Source organism: Heterodontus francisci, chromosome 1 (assembly GCF_036365525.1).
Source record: "Heterodontus francisci isolate sHetFra1 chromosome 1, sHetFra1.hap1, whole genome shotgun sequence".
Lineage (NCBI taxonomy): Eukaryota > Metazoa > Chordata > Chondrichthyes > Heterodontiformes > Heterodontidae > Heterodontus > Heterodontus francisci.
The window spans coordinates 124,766,934-124,794,869 of record NC_090371.1 but is presented as its reverse complement, the minus strand read 5'-3'; the positions used below and the strand labels follow the sequence as shown (position 1 = coordinate 124,794,869).

The 27,936-nt window shown below is 41.3% G+C and overlaps 2 protein-coding genes across 4 annotated transcripts in view; one reads left to right on the top strand and one right to left on the bottom strand.

Moving 5' to 3' along the window:
* Window positions 1-2,169: 2,169 nt before the first annotated feature.
* rasl11b (RAS-like, family 11, member B) lies at window positions 2,170-8,643 on the top strand. The gene is made up of 4 exons (XM_068035402.1): window positions 2,170-2,427; window positions 2,885-2,941; window positions 3,105-3,181; window positions 6,921-8,643. The coding sequence occupies exons 1-4, from the start codon at window positions 2,313-2,315 to the stop codon at window positions 7,386-7,388; spliced, it is 717 nt and encodes a 238-aa protein (XP_067891503.1). The 5' UTR covers window positions 2,170-2,312; the 3' UTR covers window positions 7,389-8,643.
* Window positions 8,644-12,927: 4,284 nt separating this feature from the next.
* The window catches only part of scfd2 (sec1 family domain containing 2), a 422,892-nt gene continuing 407,883 nt past the window's right edge, over window positions 12,928-27,936 (bottom strand). The window contains exons 7-8 of one of the 3 annotated variants that reach the window (XM_068035379.1): window positions 22,391-22,510; window positions 12,928-13,876 (exon numbers count right to left, since the gene is read on the bottom strand). In XM_068035379.1, coding sequence (XP_067891480.1) covers window positions 13,784-13,876; window positions 22,391-22,510 — 213 coding nt within the window. In that variant the 3' untranslated portion in view covers window positions 12,928-13,783. Of the gene's footprint in view, window positions 13,877-17,351; window positions 17,649-22,390; window positions 22,511-27,936 lie in introns of those variants that run through there. The other 2 variants (XM_068035359.1, XM_068035369.1) reach the window with 2 other exon arrangements.

Sequence of the window (27,936 nt, the reverse complement as noted above, 5' to 3'; positions counted from 1 at the left end):
GAAGGAAGATCATTGATGAAGCAGCTGAAGATTGTTGGGTCTAGGACACTACCCGGAACTCCCGCAGTGATGTCCTGGAGCTGAGATGACTGACCCCCAACAACCACAACCATCTCCTTTGCGCTAGGTATGACTCCAACCAGCGGAGAGTTTTCCCTTGATTCTCATTGACCTCAGTTTTGCTGGGGCTCCTTGATGCCATACTCAGTCAAATGCTGCCTTGATGTCAAGGGCAGTTGCTCTCACCTCACCTCTTTTGTTCAGCTCTTTTGTCCATGTTTGAACCAAGGCTGCAATGAGGTCAGGAGCTGAGTGACCCTGGCGGAACCCAAACTGAGCGTCACTGAACTGGTTATTGCTAAGCAAGTGCCGCTTGATAGCATTGTCGATGACACCTTTCATCACTTTACTGATGATTGAGAGTAGACTGATGGGGCGGTAATTGGCTGGGTTGGACTTGTCCTGCTTTTTTGTGTACAGGACATTTTCCACATTGCCGGGTCGATGCCAGTGTTGTAGCTGTACTGGAACAGCTTGGCTAGGGTCGCAGAAAGTTCTGCAGCACAGGTCTATTGCCGGAATATTGTCAGGGCCCACAGCCTTTGCAGTGTCCAGTGCCTTCAGTCGTTTCTTGATATCACGCGGGGTGAATAGAATTGGCTGGTGTCTGGCATCTGTAATGCTGGGGACTTCAGGAGGAGGCCGAGATGGATCATCAACTCGGCAGTTCTGGCTGAAGATTGTTGCAAATGCTTCCGCCTTATCTTTTGCACCGATGTGCTGGACTCCCCCATCATTGAGGATGGGGATATTTGTGGAGCCACCTCCTCCAGTTAGTTGTTTAATTGACCACCACCATTCGTGGCTGGATTGCAGAGCTTAAATCTGATTCGTTGGTTATGGGATCGCTTACCTCTATCACATGCTGCTTACGCAGTTTGGCACACAGGTAGTCCTGTGTTGTGACTAGAAACATTCAAATGGATGTACTAGGAATACTGTTTTGGCATTAAACATTATGAATATTATTGGAGTAAAGCACCATCGATGGAGATTACATCTGTCACAGGATCTGCAAGTGCTTGATGCTGATATTGGAAAAAGAGGAGGTTCAGTCCCAGGATTAAAAGCTAAATACTGAAGATGTTGGAAATCCAGACCTGAAACGTTAACTCTGCTTCTCTCTTCATCGATGCTGCCAGACCTGCTGAGTATTTCCAGCACTTTCTGTTTTTTATTTCAGTTCCAGGATTGGCTGTTTCCACTTTTATGAAAATCTATATTTTAAAATATAAAAAGTTTGCGATTTTGTTCACTGATCTTGAATGCTTCAGGCAGGTGGAGAGAGTACATTTTGAAAATTAAATTGAGAATAGCGCAAGAAGCTACAGGTGCAGATTAATAAAAGACATCAGGAGTTCTTCTACAAAGGGGGGAATCGACTCCCCGATGGAATTGTGCAGACAAACACTTTTGCCATTTGTAGTTTACTTCTTTGTTGCCAACTTTTAAGTTTCTCTTAATTGAATACCATAATGTAATTGTTTCAATAATTGCATTCTTCACCGGTTACTGATCTGACACTCATTTTGAGAGGCTTAGTGATTTACAACGTGTCGTTTCTGCAGGACGTATACCGTTTTAAAATTACATGCAAACGATTAGAACTAAACAATTTTGTTAAATTACTATGAGATTTTTTTTCGCAGATCCCAATTTTGACACTAAGCACCGAAGGGGAAAGGAAAGTGTCGAAACATGTGTCTGCATGTTGGATACATGGCGGAAAAAAACGAGGCTCCCCGTGCGCGATACATTTGTTCATTCGCGTGTTGAGGTTCCGGTGTAAGTGCAAGGTTGAAACTTTCAATCTGAATGAATACAGAACTGTAGTTGGTTCCACAAGAGCACGCAAATAGAGCAAGTGCAGTAATAATGAGTGATGATTGTATGTGCAGTCTGTTGTAAAGCCAGTTGACACTGAGTACAGGGGGCTCATACATTGTGTCCAGCTGCAGGACTCAGACTCTGACACTGGCTGCGCGAGGGATCCAAGTTTCCGAAAAGTCTCTCAGGTAAAATGAAGTCCTGCTGCAAGTATCCAATCAGCAGGGCCCCCAGTGACCAATGAGAGACGGCGGGCAGGTTTGCTATAAAAGGGGCAGAGCGGGCGGCACAGCTGCAGTGAGCGGGGAGTGAGCGAGTTGGGTGGTGAGTTTGTGAGTGCGGGTTCTAACTGCAGCGCCCTTCAGCCCTCTAGAGGAGGGAGGGTTTGATCCTGTCCTGTCGCACGCTCATCGCTACTGCCTGACATGCGCCTGATTCAGAACATGTCGACTATCCAGGAGTACGGACCTGCGGAATATGCCCCCAACAACCGAGTCATCAAGATTGCGGTTATCGGCGGCAGCGCCGTGGGTAAAACAGGTAAGAAAACCGGGCTGCAGAATAAGAGAGGCGGTGAGTAGCTGACGGGAGCAGCGCACATTGTAAGCGGGGTCTCTGCTGCTTCAGTTCGAGAGGCGCTTCATGTAAAAATGCGGTTTAACCTGGTGAATTGTGACTGACCTCCGGGAGGTGCCAGACAGATTTGCTGCTCCCAGCACTTGTCTGGGCAGCCGATTAGTTCACCAATCTTTGAAGTTTGTTTGGAGAATTGCTCTCGTGTCTGCAGGGAAGTTTCTGTCCCCACGCGGCGGTCGGGGTTTCTGACTATTTGAGTTATTTTGCTCTGGGGGATAGCGGTCTGGAGAAACACTTTATTGACAGCTGCATTTTTGTTCCCCCCCCCCCCCCCCCCACCTCCTCCTGTGAAATGTCGGTCTGGTGTCTTTGTCCTGAGCTCACGCACAGCTTCACATTCCCGTTTGTTTCTTTCTCTCAGCTCTAGTAGTGCGGTTTCTAACCAGAAGATTCATTGGAGATTATGAAAGAAATGCAGGTAATATTTGTTTCCTATCTTTTTGAAAACCTTTAAATCCTGATTTTATATGCGTTGAATAGCTTCATCCTTTTGTCTACATGAAATTTATTTACTGATCTGTCCAAATTTAAAAATAAATTCTGCAGTTTTGTTTCTAAATAATTAATATCAATATCTTCAGGTACTTTATACTCGAGACAAGTCCAAGTAGATAGAGAACAACTTGCACTACAAGTTCAAGACACACCAGGTGTTCAGGTGAGATTTTTCTGACTTTTTTCCCTCCTTCCTCTTCTCTTAAGCCTCTATTATGCTTCTCATAAAAACCTCATGGGGAGGAGAGTCCCAACAGAAACTAAAATTCTTCTTGTCTGACTATTCCACCAGTGTAAACACAAATACTTTGTACAGTTTACCTAAATCCAAAAGCTTTGATGGGATGATCTGCCAAACAATGGACTGCAATTCATGTTTGAACAGTGGGTTGTTTAATGCTGAAATTGAACATGCAGCTATTCTTTCACTCTGGTTACAGGGTAAATTTTTATTGGGATCAATTTGATACATTTGTTTGTTACATTATTTAGAAATACTGATTTTTGTTTTAAATCCCAGTTCATTTTATTAACAAGAGCCCAAGGACATTAAAAGACAGATTTTTATGGCAGTTGGATTAGGTGCCTCCATAATTATCTGGTAAATGCATGTAGTTCTTCTTCTTTGGCCTCCTTATCTCGAAAGATAATGGATAAGTGCCTGGAGGTAGTCAGTGGTTTGTGAAGCAATGCCTGGAGTGGCTATAAAGGCCAATTCTAGAGTGACAGGCTCTTCCACAGGTGCTGCAGAGAAATTTGTTTGTCGGGGCTGTTACACAGTTGGCTCTCCCCTTGCGCCTCTGTCTTTTTTCCTGCCAACTACTAAGTCTCTTTGACTCTCCACATTTTAGCCCTGTCTTTATGGCTGCCCGCCAGCTCTGGTGAATGCTGGCAACTGACTCCCATGACTTTATGCATGTAGTGAAGTCTCCTGATAACCCATGAATTTATCCAGTTGGTAGCTGAGCCAAGCAGAGCAGGTTCTGAATATGATCCTGTCTTTGATTTTGATTTCAGCCAAGGCAGCAGTAGGGTACTGGGAGTATCAGTATCCTAGGTTAGAGGAATAATAGTCAGGATTCCAATGACTCTCTGTTGAAAATGCAGTTTGGTTTGGCAGTTATGATCCCAGGTTATACAGGATCCTAACACTTGATGCTAAGCTTTATTCACGAACAATCACTTCAGGAAGGTACCAAATGCCACTATGGCACATTAACAGTGAAGAATTGGGAACAAGGGAGAAGGATTTTCAGAGTGATAGAATGGGAGGGAACTATGTGTAGAAAGATGTGTTTTTCTTCATGCTGTTACAGCCGGTTGGCTAGACAAGTCATGTCACAACTTGATCTGAAATGGGTCTCCAAGTATAACCTTTCCTTCCAAGAAAGGATGCAGCCCATCACTATAGGGAGAGCAGTCCATGGGGTTTGCAGGTTTGTTTGAACACTGCTTTCTTGTTACCCACACATTAAGCTAATGGTTCTTTTTTGTTGCTGTGCCATCATAATATGGGTTGTTCTGTAGACTTCAAAGTCTAGCCCCTTAAAAAGATGCACAAGATTCATTGTGCAGAAAGGATCCATTCATTTTAATAGCCATTCTCCTAAGGTGGGGTGAGGGCACTCAAAAGCTGTTGTACAGAACAGCTTTTGTACTGTTGATATTGACTTTCTTTACTTAGTAAACAGTACTGTTGTGAGCAGACATTTCTGAAAGCAGAAAGTCACTAGTTGCTGAACCAGTTGGTGTGCTTTAGCAGATGCAGCCACATTCCTGAAGCACTAACACTGCCATTGTCCAAACTGAGAAGTTCCACAGTTTCACGGTCCATTAATCTGCATTCTGTGGTAAGCTGTTGGACACATGTCAAGTCAATGTTTCATCTTACTACAGTTTAATGCAGAACAGGAATACCATCACTGACATTTTGAACTTCTTGACAGTACTTTAGTAAGGTGATTACTTGAGTACATGTGATGTAGAATTATATGCTCCTCAGAAAAGCCTGGAATTTATTTGGCTAAATGCTACATATTTGTACCACTGATTTATGAACAGTTTGGTGTTTCATAAAGGAATGAGTGAGTTTCAGCTTTTCTGTTGTAGTGTAATAAGCATTTCACAAACTGATTCCCACCAACCCCATTTTGAAATTGTTTGAACAAAAAAGCAACTATAGTGCATTCTTTTAATGCTCTGACACTTGTGTTTCTGTGACTACAGTTCTGTTATGAGGGCTCAGCAGAATATAGGTAAAGTACTCAACTCTGCAGAAACTCTACTCACTCGAACTGAAACACTCTGCACTCAGAAGTAAGACCCTGTCACAGATGCCCCTACATGGATAGGGGCAGAATTCAAACAAATCCTCTTCAGCTAAACACAAAAAAATCTTCTGGAATTCCACATAAAGGCTAGTATTTACATTCATGTTTGGATGGGGCTCATTTATCAAATGTCTTCAATTGTTCAAAAAAACTAGTAAATTAGTGTTCAGCGTATTTAAAACACTAACTTGGCAATTGCTGTCGTCAAGAAATACTCAACACAAACAATTTTAATCAATACAAAGAAAGTATGATTAATAGTTCCCTGAGCCTTCAATTTGCTGATTAATCCATTCTAATATTCAACCAGTTTTTGGCTGTCATAATGGTTCATTGTGTATTGCTGAAAAAGACATGCTGTCGAAGATTTTCGCCAGACAGGAATGCCAAATTTCAAAGGAACAGCAATTTATACTGCATGAGAAAAGGGTGCTGAGTGGTTGGCGAGTTGACTCTAGTTGAGGTGTTGCCATGGAGAATGCACCAGGGAACTACTGTCCCCACGTTTTTTAATTCAAAAAAGGCACAATGCCTGGACATGGTCTGTTTGCCTGCAGAAGACAGATCCCTCTATGAATATATGTAGCTTCTAGAAAGTGTAAGTGAGCCACATTCCAAACCGGACTGATTATCTTAAATTGGTAGTCGCAAAACTCCGAACAGAATGTCAAATGTTACATGTGATTCTGTGATTGGACAGCACTTGCTGAACAATCCTGAGTGCTAAGAATTACACTAACAACCAATTTCATGGAGACCTGTCCCAGGTTCTCCAGCTTCCATTCAAGCCTGGAAAACTTCTTTGCTTGCATGGTGATATTGGGCTGTGGGAGGTCATTCATATTTGGAATGCCATTTTGATGACCTATACAAATGAAATTTTAACTAATAGGGGGAGGGAATCAATTAATCTGGTATTTATGGCAGATTGTGGGTTTGCTGTGACATTCTAGGCTTTTAGTAGTTTGCCACTCGGGTTTATTTTAAACTGTATGTCTGCCCATTTAGCTTGAGGCAGAAACATTGTTTACATAGTTAGCCTGGACTGGGATCACGTAAATGATCAAATGGAATATTGGATTCAAACCAAGTGGGCTGAATTCATAACTTCCTCCACTAATCTATATTTGAAGTATAAGCAGAGAAAATGACTGACGAGCCAACCTGTTCCCCACAAATGCAACCACTTGTTCAAATCAGACTGCCTGTTGGCTATTTTGCTGAAGTATGACACATTTTGTGCTTTTCTCAGCTATACAGCTGAATCAACATAGCCCTTCTATAGTAAAGCCATTATGTAGCTCAGACAAAACCAACTGATCTAGAAATACAACACAGCACATACTAGAATTGACTGTTTTGTATTTGAGCTTTGTCCTTGTCTGCAAAATAAACTAGACGACAATATTTAAACTAGATAGAAATCGGATACATTATCATTCATTTGTCAGATTTTTTTTTTTGCTTACAATATTAACAATCCTTTGTTCCCTATTTTCACTATTTGTGCATTTTAGATACAAACTTTATCTAATCAAGGTAAATGTCCTTAATAGTTATTTCTGTTTCTAGATAAGTGGACAGAGTCTGAGCTGCAATGACCTGCTTAACAGATCCATACAGTGGGCAGATGCAGTTGTGCTGGTCTATTCAATCACAGACTACAAAAGTTATGAACTGATCACTCACCTCCATCAACATGTCTGCCGTGTGCATCCAGAGAGCAGAGTTCCTGTCATAATTGTAGGAAACAAGGCTGACCTTCTTCATGCCAAACAAGTGGAACCTCACCATGGCCTCCAGTTAGCAAACCTACTAGGATGTACCTTCTATGAGGTGTCTGCCAGTGAAAACTATAATGATGTGTACAATGCTTTTCATGTGCTTTGCAAAGAGATTAGTAAACAACAAATGAGCAGCAATGCTGAAAAGAGAAAAACATCCATTATACCTAGGCCGAAATCGCCAAACATGCTAGATTTGAGGAGGCGGTTCAAGCAAGCTCTTTCTGCCAAAGTGTGGACTGCAACATCTGTTTGAGGTGGCAGCTGAAGATATTTTAAATAAACACTGTTTCATCTCAACTTTTTTAAAAGACTGGGACAAGTCAAACTGAGCATGCCAACATCTGGAAAGCCAAGACTACACCAAGAAGCTGTATGAAATGTCTTGTGTAACCAACCCATGTATTCAGTCATCTGGGCCTTTGATCAATGCCCAACTAGAGTTTTTAAGAATTGATCTGTCAGTGACCCTATTCCAGGTTCTGGTGGGAGTAGACCTCTGAACTGTCAGTGTCTCTGAGCTCCCTGCTGGAAACCTCATGGGGTTTGTTACAGTTTTGCAATGAGGATTTTTGAAAAAGTGCAGTGGTGATGGATAATCAATTGGGACAAAGCTCAGTTCTTTAAAACATCAGCCTGTTTGTTTTTGTGTGGAAACTGTCCTATTAGTTTATTCCAGAAAGATTGTATTTCAGTATAACTGTTCAGTACTTAACTTGCACCAATTGCTTTGTATTTTCTAGTACAACAACGTTCATTGTTTCACCTGCTGGAATGTAAAAGTGATCCTATTCTTGGTGTGCGGAGTGCATAGCTGTAAATAACAGGTGCATACCTGATCTTGTAGTCTGAGAGCTACTCCCACTGGATGCAGTGAAGAGTGTAGAATCAGCCTTGTGGTTGGCTCTACTGCATTAAAGATAAGACTGCTGTGCAAGTATTTCAATATGCTGGATATAATCTCAGTATGTGCTGCTTTTCAATGATCTAGCTTTCTGTTTAAATAAACATAACTCTTACTTAGGCCACACTGCTCCAATGGCATTCCATTCCAGCCAGTGGGAGTAAAAGTGGACCTCCATGCCTTTTTTAAAAAAAAAAAACATTTTAAGGTCTCCACATTTTTCCCCCTCCCCACAGCAATCATGATTGTGGAAAGAAATTATAACATAATGGCCTGCAGTTGCATTCCCCCGTGCCCCCACCAACCAGCTTCCACTCAATGATTTAAGACCAGAAATTCAATTGAAGCTTGTTAAATAAAACCAGGCATGTATTGTCCGGATAGATATTTTAAACTGAGCTTTGACATCTGACCTCTGTCTTAAGTGGGAAAGCTTTCCTCATGTGTTCAGTGCAGAGGATGGAAGCCAGCTTCTAAATGCACTTTATGAAAGCCACTTGTACTTTTGCTTTAATCTGTTTACAGCAATGATTCCTCTCCAGAGGACAATGCATTTTCTAATATCTGACAAATAAACATTTGGACCAAGTGTGCTGTTTTATGAAAGACTTCATTATTTACTTTCACAGAAGTAGATCTTGTCCTTATCAAGCCCAGGCATATGCTTATTGTCAATAAGTCCATTTATTGAATTGCTGCTTGTTTTGCCACTTTAGTCCTTGCAATGTCTACTGACTGGGTTCCAAGCATACTTCAGTAACAAAGCACTTTCACCATATCTGATCTAGCAATTACAATTTTCTACTAACTCCATGTTTGTATGTCCTCTTTGCACACAGCCATGTGTTTTATGTTGGGGGTTTGGATAAACATGCTGCCATGTTCTTTGCATTAAACTAGTCAAACAGCTGCTTTTAAACATCAAACATAATTAATAAAGAAAATAAATCCCACTAAATTCAGCATCATTTTCTCAGTGTAAGTGAGTGGGCTCCTAATGAGATTAAAGGGCTAGATTTGAAAGGTTAATGTTTGCCCCTATTAGCTATTCAGTGCAGTAAAATGGAAGTTGACCATATTGGGTTAAATTTCAGTTGTGGACTAGCTCTCCATCACTGACTGCAACAGTAATCTGAAAGACGACTCTAGATGGTATAAATTCTGCCTGCTATTGGTAATTTAAAACCACTGATGTACAGAGGATTATTAAACCTTTTTTCTACTGGGTAAAGAACAGTATTTACACAACAAAGTTTCCAGACTTTTTTCTAATTTGGGGATGAGGTGTATGGTTAATTCATGATCTGTAAAAAGTTTGAAGGTTTTATTTTTAAACTCCTTTTTGTAGATTATGGTATCTCAATCCAATATAATTTAACATAGGAAATAAAACTATCCAGTTTCAAAATCTGAACTTTTTGAGGGCTAATATTTGTACAGTATTGAAATTACTTGTGTGAAATTTGCATAACTAGCTATTTTGGTTTCCTCCCCTTTTTTTGCAGTATGCTGTTTCTCATGTCCTTGGGTATCCTCATTTTCTAAACAAGAAAACAATTCATTGGGATCTATTTTTTCTTAAATAGAAGCTTCTCATCCTGTGTAGTTGTCAATGCCTACTTTTTTTTTTGGAAGGGGGAGAAGTAGTGGACTAACAGTTCATGTATTTTTAAAACTGTCCCACTATAATGGAGCCTTTTTAAACTGAAGTTGGTAAATATTACTTTTCCTGTGGATGTTAACTCAGTGGTTTTACAGGTGCTAATTGTTCTTTGTACCTTGCTCAGATGGTCATGATTGTGTAAGCCACAACAGTATCTGATCCTTCTCTAGCATCCACACACATGCACTTCCACCAGTGGTTTAGTTGAGTGGGGACCCTTATCTTCCCCATTTCCCCTCCAGGTGAATATTGAGGGAACTTATAGCATTTCCTAATGGTACAGTGGTAGGGTTCAAACTTCAGACTTTTGTGGTCAGAGTGGCAGAGCTATTTGGATAAACTTAATTGTTGGGGGGTGGGGGGAAGTGTGTGTGTGTAGATATATAATCTAATGTCAACTCCTACTTGACTACAGCAGATTTTACTTAATTAAAAAACACACATTAAAGGGTTGAATTTGTTTGAAGACTTTACAAAAAAAACCCATCCATGTCTTCAAACAAATCCTGCCCTTTAATCCTATGCAGTAAAATATCATAGCTGCATGGAATCTAACTACATCTGGTACATGTAGCCTTTGAATTGAAGTTTGTTGCGATGCTACTTAAAAACTGATTGCATTCTTATCTTGCCGACACTTCAAGGTAACTGGGGGGTTAGAGCATTACATTCTAAGTTAATTTGTGAAAGTTACTTAATTCCCTATTGTCTTTCTTCTGATTAAGTTTTTATTACAAAAAAACAGTTGTGATGGATTAACTGTCCTTTGGAATAACACAAGTGCTATTTCTATTCTTGCAATCCAATTTACCCAAGTGATTGCATTTTCTAGGACAGCTATTACTAAGTCAATTGACTATAGTTTCCTTAAATTACTAAAACAATTATTCATTTACACCAAATATATCAATTCTTAAATACCTAGTAGATCTAGCTGTTTTAGTAGCTTTTTACCAGTTACTGCAGTTCAGATGTATGACAGTTCCTGCCATTTTATTTTTGATAAAAGCAAAATACTGCAGATGCTGGAAATTTGAAATAAAAACAAAGTGCTGGAAATACTGTTAACTTTTCAGATCTGTGACCTTTCATCAGACCTTGCAAAGGTTAGAAAATTAGGTTTTGAGCAAGTGAAAGGGAGGGGGTGTTGGGAAGAGAACAAAAGGGAAGGTGTGTGATAGGGCAGAGGGCAGGAAAGATTAAATAACAAAGGCAAAGGGCATGTTAAGCATTAGTCCAGAGAGAGTGTTAATGGCAGAATAATGAGCAGCTCTGTCTACATGAAAAACAGGCACATGCTTAAAAAAATAGAATATAAAAAAAAAAGGCAATTGCACAGGAAGGGTGTTGGGCGTGATGGAAGAGTGGACCAGGGTGTCGCAGAGGGAACGATCCCTTCAGAATGCTGACAAGGGAGGGGTAGGGAAGATGTGTTTGGTGCCCTGTTTCCTGTAAGGAGTCCATCCCGTTCTCCTAGTTTCTCTGTCTTGAGCTCATCTGTTCTGATGATCCAACCTTCCACAACAGCGCTTCTGATATGTCTTCCTATTTCCTCAACCACTGTGGTTGACAGGGCCCTCAACCGTGTCCGACCTATTCCCCGCATTTCAGCCATCTCCAGTGTGATGCCACCACAGGAGGTGTAATACCTGCCCTTTTACCACCTCTTTTTCTCACCATCCAAGACCCCAAACACTCCTTCCCGTGTGAAGCAGCAATTTACTTGTACTTCCTTCAATTTAGTATACTGTATTCACTGCTCACAATGCAGTCGCTTCTACATTCGGCAGACCAAATGCAGATTGAGTGACCGCTTTGCGAAACACCTCCGCTCAGTCCGAAAGCATAATGCCGAGCTTCCAGTTGCATGCCATTTCAACACATCCCGCTGCCCACATTTCTGTCCTTGGCCTGCTGCAGTTTTCCAGTGAACATTAAGCAAGCTCGAGGTACAGCACCTGATCTTTCGATGAGGCACATGACAGCCTTCTGGACTCCACCTTGAGTTCAACAATTTCAGTGTGTGACTGGCCTTTTTTTAAAAATTATTTTCTTTCATTTTTAACCATGTGCCTATTTTTCATGTAGACAGAGCTGCTCATTATTCTGCCAGTAACACTCTCTCTGGACTAATGCTTTGTCTTTCACCACAAGCATTAGCACACTCTTTGCCTTTGTCCCAGGACAGCTTTGTTATTTAATCTCTCCTGCCCTCTGCCCTATCACACACCTTCCCTTTTGTTTTCTTCCCCACCAACCCCAACCTCCCCCCTTGCTTAAAACCTAACTCTTTTCTAACTGTTGCCAGTTCTGATGAAAGGTCACAGACCTGAAATGTTAACTCTTTCTCTCTACACAGATGCTGCCTGACTGGCTGAGTATTTCCAGCACTTTCTGTTTTTATTTTATTTTTGCGACTTGGAATACTCCTTGTATATGTGCAGTTGATTTTTTTCCCTTTCTGGAATGTAATGAAATTCTGAAACACAGTGTATTACCACTAAAATGGAGTTGCAAAATAGAAACAGTTGTTTCAGTAAATGATTTTGCATGAATTACAGTGATAGAATCTCAGCAGTCAAGATTGTACAGTTTTTTGTTTTTAACATGTCTTCTACAATAGCAGTCAATCCTTGCACATGTGATGGAGATTTGCACCAGGAACCTCCAAGGGGTTGTCGTAACTTGAGTTCCCAATGATTTTTGTGTCACATTCACAGTGGATGGGGGGGGATCACCAAGGAAATTTCCAGTGTTGGTTTTAAATCCTCACCTCAAGTGAGAGTGACATTTTCTCATGAGTTAATGAGTTTGACTGCTTGTGTTTCACAATTCCACCTCAACATTGGGAGGAGGCTATCCTGACTGGTAGAAATATGGAGTGGTGTAGAATAATCTGTTGCCCATCCTCTGGCCAGAGCAAGATGCACAGAAGCCAGCAAAAATAGGGATTTGAACTGAACTTCTACAGAGGGCATTCAAAGGGCAGACCAGTCAGGTTTCATGTTCTCTAACTTCTGCCTTACTTCAGCGGGTTGATATCCATTTAGTTTCTACTTGTATTTTAATATTTGACACAGAAAAGCAGCAATGTTGAGTTATGTACAGAAACAAAGATTGATCACAACTAAATTTTTAAAAATCCAGTAAAGTTATTGACAATTTATGTAATTCAAAACTATTTAATGCAAACGATCGGACTTTTTAGTAACAATTTCCTCTTACGTTGCTCAATTCAAAATGTTAACTTGAACTCACTTTTGGATTAAATCTGAATTACAGAAGTTTTTGCAAATATAAAAAGGTTAAAATTCAGAAAAAAAAAACCTAAAGGGAACAGTGGAGATATAAAAGTTTAAGAACTACTTTGGGGACCAACTTCACAAATACTATTATCGACTCAACTCATTGGCACTGCACTTGAACTATCTGGGGGAGGTGGGGGAAGTGGCAGTTCTTTTTTTTTAACAATGCTATTTTTAGTGTATGGTTTGACTTCTGTTTGTTTTTTCATTTACCTCAAAGTATGGCAATCTTAAGAGGAAGACAGATTCAAAAATGTGACATTTTAAGTGATAAGCTATGATTGTCAGTGTGTTTCATGCCCTTGATGTGTGATCATAAAAGATTGCTGATACCTTACAACATAACTACTGGAGGTTTATTAAGTCATAGTTGAGTACAGGGAAATTTTGCATCTGTAGAATTACTGACACATACACTCGTGATATCTTTAGAGAACACATTTTCAGTGTTATAAACACTGCTGCACAATTCAGTTCAATTCTTAAATAAATCAGGTTAAGGGGCATGTTTTTGTGGGCATATTAGAAAAGCTGCATGGTCAGTGATCCAGAAAGTAAAGCTGGGAGTGGCAGCATGAAGAATCATATTCATACTCTCAGAGCATTGTGTTACTTGTAGATTAAGTGGGCTCCAGCTTTCCATCAGACACTGATAGGCACATTAATGGCCAGACATTTAGCCACCTCTTCCACATACTTGTGCTTCTTTGGGCATTAGTTATCAGCTGTGTGTTTACACCCAGGATAGTTCAAGTTTCTGGTCAACAATAATGTACTTGTTATACTCCAATATCAGGATGCAGTCTGTCAGTTGCAAAGATGAGCTGAGTTACATCAAGTGGTTTTAATAGTCTGGTAGACAACACAATCACCTAGAAAAGAATAAAAAGTTTAAAAAAGTTACCTGAATTTGGCCACATGTATAGCAATTGATAAATTTAATGATTTCCTGAGTATGGCAATTAAAAAATAACAATTACTTATAATGCAAATTTGAGACTCATACACAGCAACAAAAGGGAATGCTGGCATGAATCTGCTTCATTGTGATTTAACATTGTTCCTAATCCCAAATTTGATCCTGGGATTGTGTTGAGTAAACTGATCTCAGTCTGATCAGTAGTAGATGTGCTTTAACTAGCTAAAATGCCCTTGGGTTAGGGATGGGAAAATTGGTGAGTGTTTCTGTTCCCGATTGCTGTTCAGAAAGTAAACACTGAGGATAGGACATGTCTAGCCTCCCATGTGCATTGTTAATCTCATACTTGAATAATAGTTATTTGGGTCACTTCCTATCCCAGTGAGAGAACACACCTTAAAGAGGAGGAAAAGGTAAAGAATATCCCAGTTCCTGAAAATTTATTTTCAGGGTATTGGAATTTCTAATTATTTTCAAATAAATGAGATGTGGGCAACTGATGTTGTATTAACTATCACCTGAGGGAATAAATCAGCCCTTATAGCACAGGTGTTATATGATCTCAGTGATGCTTAACCAATCCTAAAAACTAATTTCTGAAAAACAATTTACAGATCGGGATCGTTACAAAGATTTCTAAGTAACCTGCTTGAAGGCATCCCTTGTAACTTGAATAAAACCAAAACAAAGCTGTTACACTCCATAGAATCATAGCAAGTTTAAGGCACAGAAAGAGGCCACTAGGCCCATTGTGTCTGCGCCGGCCAAAAAATGATCTACCCATTCTAATCTCACCTTCCAGCACTTGGTCTGTAGCCCTGCAGATTACAGCACTTGAGATGCATATCCAGACTCCTTTTGAATGAGTTTCTGCCTCAACTACTCTTTCAGGCAGTGAGTTCCAGACTCCCACCACCCTCTGGGTGAAAAAGCTTTTCCTCATCTCCCCTCTAATTTTTCCATCAATCACTTTAGATCTAGGCCACCTAGTCACTGACCTCTCTGCTAAGGTGAACAGGCCCTTCACCTCCACTCTATCTAGGCCCTTCAAAATTGTGTACATTTCAATCAGATCTCCCCTCAGCCTTCTCTGCTCCAACCTCAGCCTATCCAATCTTCCCTCATAGCTGCATTTTTCCAGTCCTGGCAACATCCTTGTAAATCTCCTCTGTACCCTCTCTGGTGCAATTACATCCTTTCTGTAATGAGGTGACCAGAACTGCACACAGTACTCAAGTTGTGGCCTAACCAATGAGTTATACAGTTCCAGCATAACCTCCCTGCTCTTATATTCTATACCTTGGCTACGTCTGAACCTGTAGTTAGTTCACCAGCCGAACAGTCACTCTGCAACATTGGCTGCTCTTCATAACCAAAAATGTGTTTTCTTCTCTTCAGCTCACCTATTAATCTTTTGGTGACTGACAAGACAGATAACCTTACTTTACTAGTGGCTCTTACCTTTTTAAACATTTGTGTTGGCTAGTGATCTCTAAACAGCTGCTGGCTTCAATGTCAAATAGGGAGACCCAATTTCTGTACAGAAAATTTGGAGGATGGTCTGCCTATATTTATTGGCGCAGAAGGCCTTAACCAAAGAGAAGGACTTGGTGGATGAGGAGTCTAGGGAAGGGAGTGTAGATAGTCTGGGTCATGTCGATATCAAAAAGGAGGAGGTGTTGGGCGTCCTGAAAAACATTAAGGTAGGTAAGTCCCCAGGGCCTGATGGGATCTACCCCAGAATACTGAGGGAGGCAAGGGAGGAAATCTTTGGGGCCTTGACAGAAATCTTTGTATCCTCATTGGCTACAGGTGAGGTCCCAGCGGACTGGAGAATAGCCAATGTTGTTCCTCTGTTTAAGAAGGCAGCAAGGATAATCCAGGAAATTACAGGCCGGTGAGCCTTACGTCAGTTGTAGGGAAATTATTGGAGAGGATTCTTCGGTGCAGGATTTACTCCCATTTGGAAACAAATGGACTTATTAGCGAGAGGCAGCATGGTTTTGTGAAGGAGAGGTCATGTCTCACTAACTTGATCGAGTTTTTTGAGGAAGTGACGAAGATGATTGATGAAGAAAGGGCAGTGGATGTTGTCTGCATGGACTTCAGTAAAGCCTATGACAAGGTCCCTCATGGCAGACTGGTACAAAAGGTGAAGCCACACGGGATCAGAGGTGAGCTGGCAAGATGGATACAGAATAGGCTCGGTCATAGAAGAGAGGGTAGCAGTGGAAGGGTGCTTTTCTGAATGGAGGGCTTTGACTAGTGGTGTTCCGCAGGGATCAGTGCTGGGACCTTTGCTGTTTGTATTATATATAAATGATTTGGAGGAAAATGTAGCTGCTCTGATTAGTAAGTTTGCGGACGACACAAAGACTGGTGGAGTTGCGGATAGTGAAGAGGATTATCAGAGGATACAGCAGGATATAGATCGGTTGGAGACTTGGGCGGAGAAATGGCAGATGGAGTTTAATCCGGACAAATGTGAGGTAATGCATTTTGGAAGATCTAATACAGGTGGGAAGTATACAGTAAATGGCAGAACCCTTAGGAGTATTGACAGGCAGAGAGATCTGGGCGTACAGGTCCACAGGTCACTGAAAGTGGCAACGCAGGTGGATAAGGTAGTCAAGAAGGCATATGGCATGCTTGCCTTCATCAGTCGGGGCACAGAGTATAAAAATTGGCAAGTCATGTTGCAGCTGTACAGAACCTTAGTTAGGCCACAATTGGAATATTGCGTACAATTCTGGTCACCACACTACCAGAAGGATGTGGAGGCTTTGGAGAGGGTACAGAGGAGGTTTACCAGGATGTTGCCTGGTCTGGAGGGCATTAGCTATGAGGAGAGGTTGGATAAACTCGGATTGTTTTCATTGGAACGACGAGGTGGAGGGGCAACCTGATAGAGGTTTACAAAGTTATGAGTGGCATGGACAGAGTGGATAGTCAGAAGCTTTTTCCCAGGGTGGAAGAGTCAGCTAGTAGGGGTCATAGGTTTAAGGTGCGAGGGGCAAAGTTTAGAGGAGATGTGCGAGGCAAGTTTTTTTACACAGAGGGTGCTGAGTGCCTGGAACTTGCTGCCGGGGGAGGTGGTGGAAGCAGGTACGATAGCGACGTTTAAGAGGCATCTTGACAAATACATGAATAGGATGGGAATAGAGGGATACGAACCCCGGAAGTGCAGATGGTTTTAGTTTGGACAACCATCATGATCGGCGCAGGCTTGGAGGGCCGAATGGCTTGTTCCTGTGCTGTACTGTTCCTTGTTCTTTGATGGCATTCAGACACTCGCATTTGAGACTAGAGTAAACTCCCTGTATAGAGCAATAACTATAACCTTGAAATCTCCTTTCTCAGGAGAGAAATAGCATAACTGCTCTGCACAGTTTCTGCAATATTCTGAAATAAATACAATTTAAATTTTAATTGCATTCAAAGAATAGCAATGCACAGAAGATGAGTGTAAATCAGCAAGATTGCCAGATTTATTTATTTTTCTCAGTTTTCTCTGCTTTCCTCTTTCCTTGCTGGGGCAGAATTCCACAGGTACTGGGATCTCACTTTCTGCCATTCTTCATGTGTGACCCCTGATAGTACGTTGGTTGGCTATTTGACTGTCCGGGCATCATGGGTGGGCTGTCCTCACATCTACACACACATCTCTTGCAGAGATCAATGGAAAGTGATTAAGAATGGGAACGCTGGGTGATAGTGCTCCTGGACTGAGAAGGAGACAGAGGTTAATTAGAAGTCCTCTAATACCATTCTAACTGAGATCACCACAGACAGTGGATTGAATCTGGGGCCTTCCGGTCTGCATATCTGCCTTTACTACATATCAATGTTCTGTGGTTTTATAAGAACATTATGAAAAGGCATAACTTAGTAGACCAATGCACGTATCAGGATTAAAAAAGGTTTACAAATACCCAATTCAACAATAAATGGCCTTGTGCATTAAAGAAGATTTCGTGTCTAGCTTTCAAGCCTCTTTCGCAGGTTTGTGAATAGAGCGGTGCTCAATCAGATCAGGGACACATAAATGATCACATCTCCCTTCACTTTTAAAACTCTCAGCAGAATGTGTCCTTAAAAGACCCATCTATGCATAGCTCCAGACATAGTTTCTGCTGCAATGCCAATTGGCTCCAGCGGCCAACATGCTTTCAGTTATTGAATGTATGCTGTTTCTGCCTTTTTCCTACCCCCTAGAAACAAATAAAAGAGAACTATGAGTGCTAGAATGTTGGAAATTTGAAAAATCTGAAATAATGTAATTCACAGCAGGTAGATGAGCATTTGAAAGAGAAAGGCATGCTAGCATTGCTAATGTTTTGGAGAGAATTTGCCAATTGAGCTTTCATTAAGGTCATACCTGAAATGTTAACATGAGATCAGACGGTGATTGAACTGCTGTGTGCATGTCCAGCAGTTTTGTTTTTTTCCAGCAATTGTCTAATCTAAAGTTCCCAAATACAAGGCGTCTTTAACAGTAATGAGCAAACTACTTGAGTCCATTCTAAAAGCATTATTTTCTGGGAAGGAGGAAACTGGATTGCCTTTGATTTGCTGATGAACTATGCAGCCAGCTACACATCTTCGCAAGGGAAAGTGCACAATGTGCTCACTGTTAAATACTTTATCTGTGAAATGCTCCATGGAAGGCCCTTACTTTTGGCAATTTAAGCAGCGTGACAGATTTTTAATATAAATTTTGATTCTGTCTCTTTAAACATAGTCATTCTGCTTAGGGAATTTAACAACCAGCTAAAGCCAAGTCTAACCTGATACAATGGCTGAGATACTCCTTGAAGCTGGTCCTGCTCTGTGACTTTACTTTGCTGCAAGTGCTTTGGAAACTGTTTCTGTGCACAAAACTAGAAACAAGACAGGCATTCAGGTGCTACAGGCAGTGCAAAGAAGATCCATGAGGCTAATACTTAGCCTGAGATGAATGAGGAAATGTCTTCGTCTTTTCAGCTTTGAAAGGAGGGGACTGAAAGGTGATGTTCTGAGGTATACACGTCAGTAAATGGCATAGAAAATTTGGTTCTAAAAATTACTTTAAATAGCGAGAGTAGGACAAGGCTGCATAGGTTCAAACTAATAAGGAAAATGTTGGACTCCTATCAGGAAGTTTTCTTCACACAGAATGATCAATACATGGAACAGACTTCCACATAAAAATACTCAGGAGATGAAAAACCTGGAATTATGTAAGAAGCCACCTGGTTATTCTGATGGGGGAGTTGCATGGTCTTTCTAGATGGATGAATGCAGATAGGCCAAATGGCCTCCAGTATTTTCATGGATTAGCCTTCACAGCCATCAGTGAAGGTACACCAAGAGTAGACACCCCACCTAAATGGATTCTTTGCTACATGTCCATCATCATTCATAGATGGAAGGATACGAACACAATTTTACTGAAGTTTTTTTGATTTGCTTCCCTCTCACGAAGGTGATGGCTCTTATTTGGGTTTAGTTTCACAGGCACCGATAGCCCTTGGTTATATCGTTTTGGTGAACTAAAACATCAGAAAAACTGAGTTCGACTTTATTGCAGTCCTTACTACTCCTATGTTACAATATTTGCTTACTTTTGCACAAAGCAGCTTTCACTATTTAATGAGGAACCATTCTGTATTGGTCATGCAAGTCATGCTATAATAAAAGCAAAATACTGCAGATGCTGGAAATCCGAAATAAAAACAAGAAGTGCTGGAAATACTCAGCAGGTCTGACAGCATCTGTGGAGAGAGAAAGCATGACCCCGAGCTTCCGGTTGCTTGCCATTTCAGCATACATGCCTGCTCTCATGCCCACATCTCTGTCCTGGGATTGCTGTAGTGTTCCAGCGAACATCAACACAAGCTCGATGAACAGCACCTCATTTACCGATTAGGCACACTACAGCCTGCCTGACTGTACATTGAGTTCGTAAAATTTCAGAGCATGACGGGCCCCCCTTTTTATTTTTGGTTATTTTTTCTTTTTTCTTTGTTTAGTTTAGTTTGTTTCTACTGTGCTTACCCACGGTTTTTTCATGTTTGTGCTTGGGGTCAGGGCTGTTAATTTTTCTGTCAATTAATGCCCTCTCTATACTAACGCTTTGTCTTTCACCACACCATTAACATACCATTTGCTTTTGCTCCATGACCTACTGGTCAGTTATTCTCTGTGAACTTGTCCTATCAACACCTTGCCTTTTGTTATCTCTTGCCCCACTCACACTTTACTTGCTTAAAACCTTTTACATTTCTAATATTCGTCAGTTCTGAAGGGTCACTGACCTGAAACATTAACTCTGCTTCTCTCTCCACAGATGCTGCCAGACCTGCTGGGTATTTCCAGCATTTCTTGGTTTTATTTTATAATACATGCTATGTTCTTTTGAATTCCAGTAAAAATAGTTAATTATCATTGCCTTTCTACTTAGTTCAGACAGTCTAAAAAGGGAGCTTTCAACAGTGGAGGGCATCCCAACAAAACTAATCTTGTTTTCAGATATCCATACCTGCACATTTTCCAGCAGGGATTACCAGATAGCAGTTAGGAGCTGGGACCTGAGCTGATTTTTCCTTTCCCTGCCCTGGACTGTTGAGGCCAATTGCAGTAAAATTATTGTAGCCTAGATTAACACATTTAGCACAGTTGAGGAATCAACTTAATCCATACTGGTTACTAGTTCCCCAGCTGATGCATTAGGCTATCGGAGATGCAGATTTTAAAAAACATATATTGGTACAAAATATGCAGCACTGCTGATGGTTTAGTGAAGAAGAGGTATATTCGGTTTACAATTGTATAATAATTTAAAGATCCAGCCCTTGTGACCCTTTACTTCAGATTATTTCTAGGTAACTAAGACTACTTTTATACAGGGGTGGCTTCAATTTGGATTTTGGGAGAACGACATCCATGAGCTGTTTCAGAGTATTACTAAATTGGCTTCCTTATCCTGTGGCAGAACATAGATCACTGCCTCCCCCCACCATTCTCTCCAACAACCATCCCTCCCTTTCTTTCCAATATCCCAGAATATGTTGTTAACCTTCAACTATACTGAGACACCCTTCAATCTGACTTTGCCCTACCAACTGCCTTAAGACGGCAATGATCAAAGTCACAAATTAAACACTCTGTGACCATGACTGTGTACACTCTCCTTTCTTATGCTGTTTGATTTCTCCACTATCTTCAACAACATCAATCACTTCATCCATCTCCAATGTCTCTCTCGACAGGCTACCTCCCTCTCACTATTCACTCATGGCTTAATTTCTACATTTCCTAACAAACACAGTTGACTCTGATGTACTCATTCTTCAATCTTGGACCCCTGCCTTTCGTTATTTGTGTGGTATCCCTGAACAAAATCATCTGTAAATATGAAGATTGTCTTTGTTACTTTCAAATGCCTTACTGACTTGGACCCACCTTAATTCAGTGATCTCCTCTTGCCATACATCTCCAACCCCCCTCTTCCAATACTAGTTTAATTATGATCCCCCACTTCACCATCAGTGGCCACTTCTTCATTTGCTACACTTGTACTGTCTGGATCATCTTTCCTAAATCCCTCTGCCTTGCCCTCTCCCTCTATACTTTGGAAATCTTCCTCAACTTACTCGTGTTTTCTTTTACTTCATGTTCAGTGTTCATTTGTTTCCTTCTCTGTAAACTATGTTAGCATGTCTTTAAGCATATGCAGAGTACTATTTGCTGAGGTTACCACAACTTATATTTATATAGTGCCTTTAATGTAATAAAACATCCCAAAGCACTTCACAAGAGCATTATAAAGTAAAGTTAGACACTGAGCCACATAACGCGATAATAAGGCAGATGGCTGTAGACTTGGTCAAACAGGTAGGTTTTAAAGGAAGAAAGAGAGGTAGAGAGTCAAGAGGGAATTCCAGAGCTTAGGGCATAAGTAACTGAAGGCATGACAACCAATGGTGGAGCAATTAAAATCAGAGATGCTTAAAAGGCCAGAATTACAGATATCTTGGAGGGCTGTGCAGGAGATGGAGAGGGGTGAGGCCATGGAGGGATTTCGAAGTAAAGATGAGAATTTTAAAAGCAAGGCATTGCTTGACCAGGAGTTACACAGACCCCAGTTGCTGTTCAGTAACTTGCCAAAATGGCCACTCCTTATGTTTGAGTCTAGACAGTCAGTGTAGGCAGGCTATTCTACTGTGAAGGGTATTGTGGTCAATCCCAATCCTACCCTTAGTCAAGTTCAATACACTTGCAACAGAGGTTACAGGATGACTGACAAGAGCAAATCCTGTTGATTTGTCCCCTCATTAACCCCACGACATCAAAGTCAATTGCAGTACTGTTCAGTCAGCTAACTCAACATAGCAGTTTCAAGGTACAATCATTTAAAGCAAAAGCAATTACATTTCTGATGTACAATGTTGATTCACCATATCAGTTAAATGCAAGTATTACTTACCTGACAGCCTGGTTTGTGCAGGGAGACGGACTCCTTTATCATTCGAACCTCTGAGGCTGTGACTCCACCCACAAGGAATAAGATTAGCAGGGGGTGGTCACTGGGGTGGGGCCGGCTCACCTGTCAGATTAATAACATGGAACAACAATGTTGCAGAGACAATCGAGAACACACTTTACAGCTCACTACCCCTTTCCAAGACAGACTCTCAGTGCTTCATTAAAAATACCTGTGCTACTTTTACAGTTTAGAAAGAAATTTCCTACAGAGGACTAGCTGATTTACTGCTTAAACATTTGGCTGTGTTTCTGTTTAATGAGTTCATGACAACACACCTAGCGAAAACAATCTGCAGTTTAAAAAGGCAAATATGATAGTTTTTAGTCATTTTAACAACACAGAAAACAACATGCTAAATTGTTGAGGCAGACCCATTGCATCAGCAACAGTAATTATTATACCATCTGGATTATGCTGGATATATAACAGTTCCCAAGAATGCAGAGTATAACCCACACAGAGGAGAGGGTAGAGAGGGAAGATGGGAATACCCTGTATCATTTTTGGATCCATAAGAATGGTCAGAACCCAACAAGGCAGGCAGCCCACACACCGCTGCCCAGCTACAACCTTTACCTTTAGTCATTGCCAACATAACAGTCTTACAAACTATGTACCTCTATAATACTAATATCCACAACCATTAAAATAGAAATCATTGTACCAATGAAGCTCCTGAAAGCGTCCTGGAAACAAAATGCACAATTGCATCATTATGAAAACCAGAAGAAAATTCTGATCTTAACAGTGAATTTTTAAAAAATTGTAGCTAAACAGTTAACATGCTATCTTAATAAACAAGTTTCCTTAATCTACATTAGGCTCAATTTTATAATAAGCTAAATGTAACCTTTCTATTAAATATACCATGCGGCACTGGTGGGGTGGGGTGGGGGGAGCTGCTACAGTAGCTGAAGGTGTAATACAGTGAGAGAAGTTGTTTTGAACAGCATGTTAAAAATATCCCATAGTGAGGAAATCCTCTTCATTAATCAGCCCAGAAATATCTTTTGATTAGTGTCAAAAGGAAATGTTTTAGGGACACTATGAGGAATGCAAAACAAATTCCACAAATACTTAGTCACCACTCACCTATTAAGTTCAGCTGTTCAAAGTGCAATTATGCCAGCAATTCAATGTATAATGAAGCCAGCAATTTAGTGGCCTGATACACAGACCTTCGAGGCCACGCTGTTATTCCGGAGCACGGAGCACACCAATCCTCCCCTCAACTTAATTGTGCCAGATTTAGATTTGTAAACCACTTCAGGTAGGAAATACTGCTTGCCCCTTCAAACTCAGCAGGAGCCTGAAGCAGAATGTTAAGAGCTTTTCATTTAGCAGACAGGAATTCCACAGAAATGGTACACAATATGGTGATAGAAAAGTTGGAAAAATACTTCAAAGGATCATCTATATAATTAAAAAATGGTTTGGGGTGGGGTAATGTTGGCTAAAGAGTGGTGCCCCCGAGGTACCGAAAAGAAATACTAAGACTGCGAGCTTCCCATGGCAGGACATGTCGGGGTACAAAAAACCCAAGCCCGCATAAGGTGGCAGTTCGACTGGCCAAAACTCCACAAAAATGTGGCGGAGTACTGCAGGAGTTGCCACATGTGCCAGGTTGAGGGGAAACCCCAACCTACAGTGAAACCTGCACCCCGACGTCCTGTACCAGTGTTGGGAGGACCCACCAACAGAGGGCTGGTGAACTGTAAGGGACCCCTGTCTATAACAAAAGGAGACAGGCAGGCACAAGGCTGGCAAAAGGTTAGAAAGGGAAGGGGAAAAAGGGACCAAGAGGGCAGATTAAAGGAAGTCCGGGAGGAATCCTGAATGAAAACCCCTACTGTCCAGTCAGCCAACCCCAGATAATTTGAAAAGTTAGACCCCACATCCTCCTATGTAAATGCAGACACTAGAGACACCCCACCAGAGTTGCTAACAGCATTTACAGGAACCTGCAGAGACAAAGAAAGACCTCTAGGGGGCAGAGAAACAGTGAAGGTGATGCCTCACCTAGTCAGTGCCACAGGGGAGTGCAGTAGAGTCTGCACCCTGCAGGCAGAAATGTCCCAGAGGACAAAGGGGAGATTAGCAAAGAATCCTCCCCCACAGTCCTGAAAAAAGTGAACCACCCATCTCCTGAGGTCAAAAGCCTTTGCATGACTCAGCAAAGCACTGAAACAGAGTTCAGGATAGACCCGCCCAGCACTGTCTCTCCTGAGGAAAAAAAAATCCCTTAGGGTTAATTAAATCTAACCCTCCCCCATTGCCGACCTCAACAGGAACAGAGACCCTAGGCAGTCATGGAAACGGGCAAACTGAAGAAAAACCTCCCCAAAGAACATGTTTATTGGGGTGCCAAAAAGGGGTAGTTAAAGCAGCATTGGCACCAAGAAAAGACAGGCTGTAATCAGTTTTAAGATTTATGAATGAATGTGGATGAATGAGAGAGATGCAGGTTTTCCCCCTGTATCTTATATCTTCTCTCTTGACCCTTTTAATGAAATGCTCTTTTTAAAAATCGCATTTCATTCTGCTGGGTGTGGAGGCATCATGCAGACCCCCACCTGCCAAGAATGAGGCATATTAATTTTGTCATATAAACATTGATTTTAAACTGTTGCTGGAGCAAGGAAATTACTTGTTAAACAGATCAGCCATGGCTGGAAAAACATTTACATACAAACAGACAGCGCTTGTGGAGACAAAGGACCATTCCCTGACACATTCAACCCACAATGGACGTTGATCACCAGACATTGAAGGTGAGGAAGCTCACATTCCAGGATGACTGCTAAGATGGCCGAATTCACAAACAGACATGGTCAAACCAGCTAGTCACATGAGTAACCTGCTGGGCAACCTGAGTTTTTTTGAATTGTACAGTTTGAGAGATTGTTTGCTCCTGGACAGTAAAGACCTCTCCTGGCTGGCTCACCACAGCTGCCCCTGTCTGCTCCCAGCTCTTTCTCACAAGCCTCTGGACCCATGTGAAACTCAAGAGAGAAAAGTCTCCTACACTGAACAAGGTTTAAGAAGAATACTGGGCCCCAACGAAAGCATGACCTACCTAAAATCGAGCACTCTACAGTGAGCTCGAAGAACAGTAACCAAAACCATCTTCAGATAGTGCCTCAAACTTTTCCACTTCATTTCTTCTGCTCTTTTCTGTCTCCATCTGCATGTGTGTATCATGTATGCATGCTAGCAGGGCACATTGCGTATCCATAGGCATTTACCGAATTAGAGTTTAAGTTTAATAAAGTTCAGCCTTTCTTCTTTAAAACTAAGAAAACCTGTTTGGCTGGTTTCTTTGCCTTACAATTGGAAAGCAGTGAACAAAGATTCACTAAGGGGGAGCTAAAAACATGGTGTGTTTAAAATTAAACTCTGTTCTGGTAAGACCAGGTGAAGGCTGAGAGGGAACCCTAGACCTCTTTCTCACCTGGTCGTAACATTTTGTTAAAGTTAGAATTGGACGTAATTGAAAATAATTCAGTCTTCTACAAGCATCATATATCCTCCCTAGTAATTATTGATTTCAGAAAAGAAGGCAATTTTATTCATTATTTTAAAGAAAACATTGCTTTGCTGGTCTGATTATCTCCTATTCTGTTTGTGGCACTCTTGACCACCACCAGGCTGATCACAGAGCTGAAACCCCATCAGTGGACAGGTTCACTGGGTCAAGTACAATCAGCAGTTTGTTTTGTTGAGTGCATGGGTATCTGAGATTGGAAAATGTATAACCATAATCAGCTAATTACTAGGATGTACTTACTCGTTATCAAATTTTCAGACTCAGGTGTATATGAAATGACCCCATGGAGCTGCTCCCTGGCTGGGCCCATAGCTGTAATCCCATTTTTCCAGAAGGTGAGAACAATGTTAAAAAAATTTACTTTTCTACAAGGAAGGACACATTTAAAACTGTACGGCCCCATCTTCAGAGTTTTCCTATAAAAACTTGGTGGGCATAATAGAGCTGGTACTGGTGCATGGTTACACATTGTCACCTTTATTAGCAGGAAGCTAGATGCACCTTTCTAGAATTTAAATGTCTCAAGGAAAGATTTCAAGTAACAAAACACCATCATCATTAATAGTCAAATAAGTTAGTTCCTTCATCTCAAACAAAAGGGAAAAATACAAACTTATACTGGGGGTGGGGCACAGATTTGCTCACATATCAACTTTGTAAATACTTCTGAGCAAAGTGATACTGTTGACGTCTGGTGTGTGAGTAGTCTGGAACTCAGATACGAACATTTCAGCACCAACACTGATTCATGCTCTCCTAGTTTATTACAGGACTGGGAATACAGAAAAGATAGAAAGCTGCACTAAATTATGACTCATTTTCCCTTTGGGAAAAGATTTCCTGGAAATTTCTAATGCTAATCACAGAACTAGTTTCTTCATTTATAACCCACTAAATAGAAAAAATGATTTTTTTCAATATTAAGATTATGATTAATTCCATCAACCTTAATTGTTCAGAAAGTATTCACAGTACAAGACCCCAAACATGACCTGTATGTGGAGAAAATGATGCAGTTTGTTTAGTTTTACACAGTACAAACTGTTACTCATTTCTGATTATTTCGGGATGCTGTAATTCAGGTTTTAGAGCTGCTAATATTTTGTTAGGTGGTTAGTGATGAATGGTAGCCTGTGCTTACTGAAGAAGCAATACTGTTGGTGAGCTTTTTCCTTTCTCTGACTAACGTTTCTCTTCTCCTCCTCTCCAGAAAGTGCCAACATCTCGCAGCTTGTACAGTTACACAGGAGTTGAGTGCCCTTCAATTCTTTGCCAACAGGTCATTAATCATGGGTAAGACTCAATAGTAAGAATTTTCAGGCAATTTGACCTTGAGGAGCATCACAATGGAGCCCTATCCACACTCATGTACTTCTAGCAAGGGTCACCAGTTGTGATCAGGAGCGTAAATCTGGATGATTACCTGGCAGGGGAGAGACCTTGATCCTGCAACAGGTGCTGTGTGTTTTTTGGGGGTTTGGGGCGTTTCACTCATTTGGGATTGAGTTCTCCCATGGTTGTTGTTTTCCTGGTGGGTTTTAGTGTCTCTCCTGGGAAGACTTCAAGCAAAAAACGGCTGCAACCAACACCAGAGCTCCAGGCTAGGGAGCGCGTAACACTGTTAGGGTGGCAGTAACAGATAGCGAAGGAGGTGCACCGACGGACCAGACCTTCATTAACTGAGTCTTTTTTGAATGCTGTGGATTCGAAGCTGCAGACATCATCTGCCTGCAGGACTTACCCAGCAGCGGTTACTTTGATGTGACATTCAAGAATGTGGCGGGATGCATGAAGTTCCTGAAGGTCTTCAAGGATGAGGAAACCAGGCGCCGCTGTTGATCCTCATGGTGGAACCGCTGTTTACGCTGCTGTTGCAACGGAACTGGGTGGTGACCATCCACCTCTACAACCCCCATATTCCTGTCGTGGATGTGCTCAC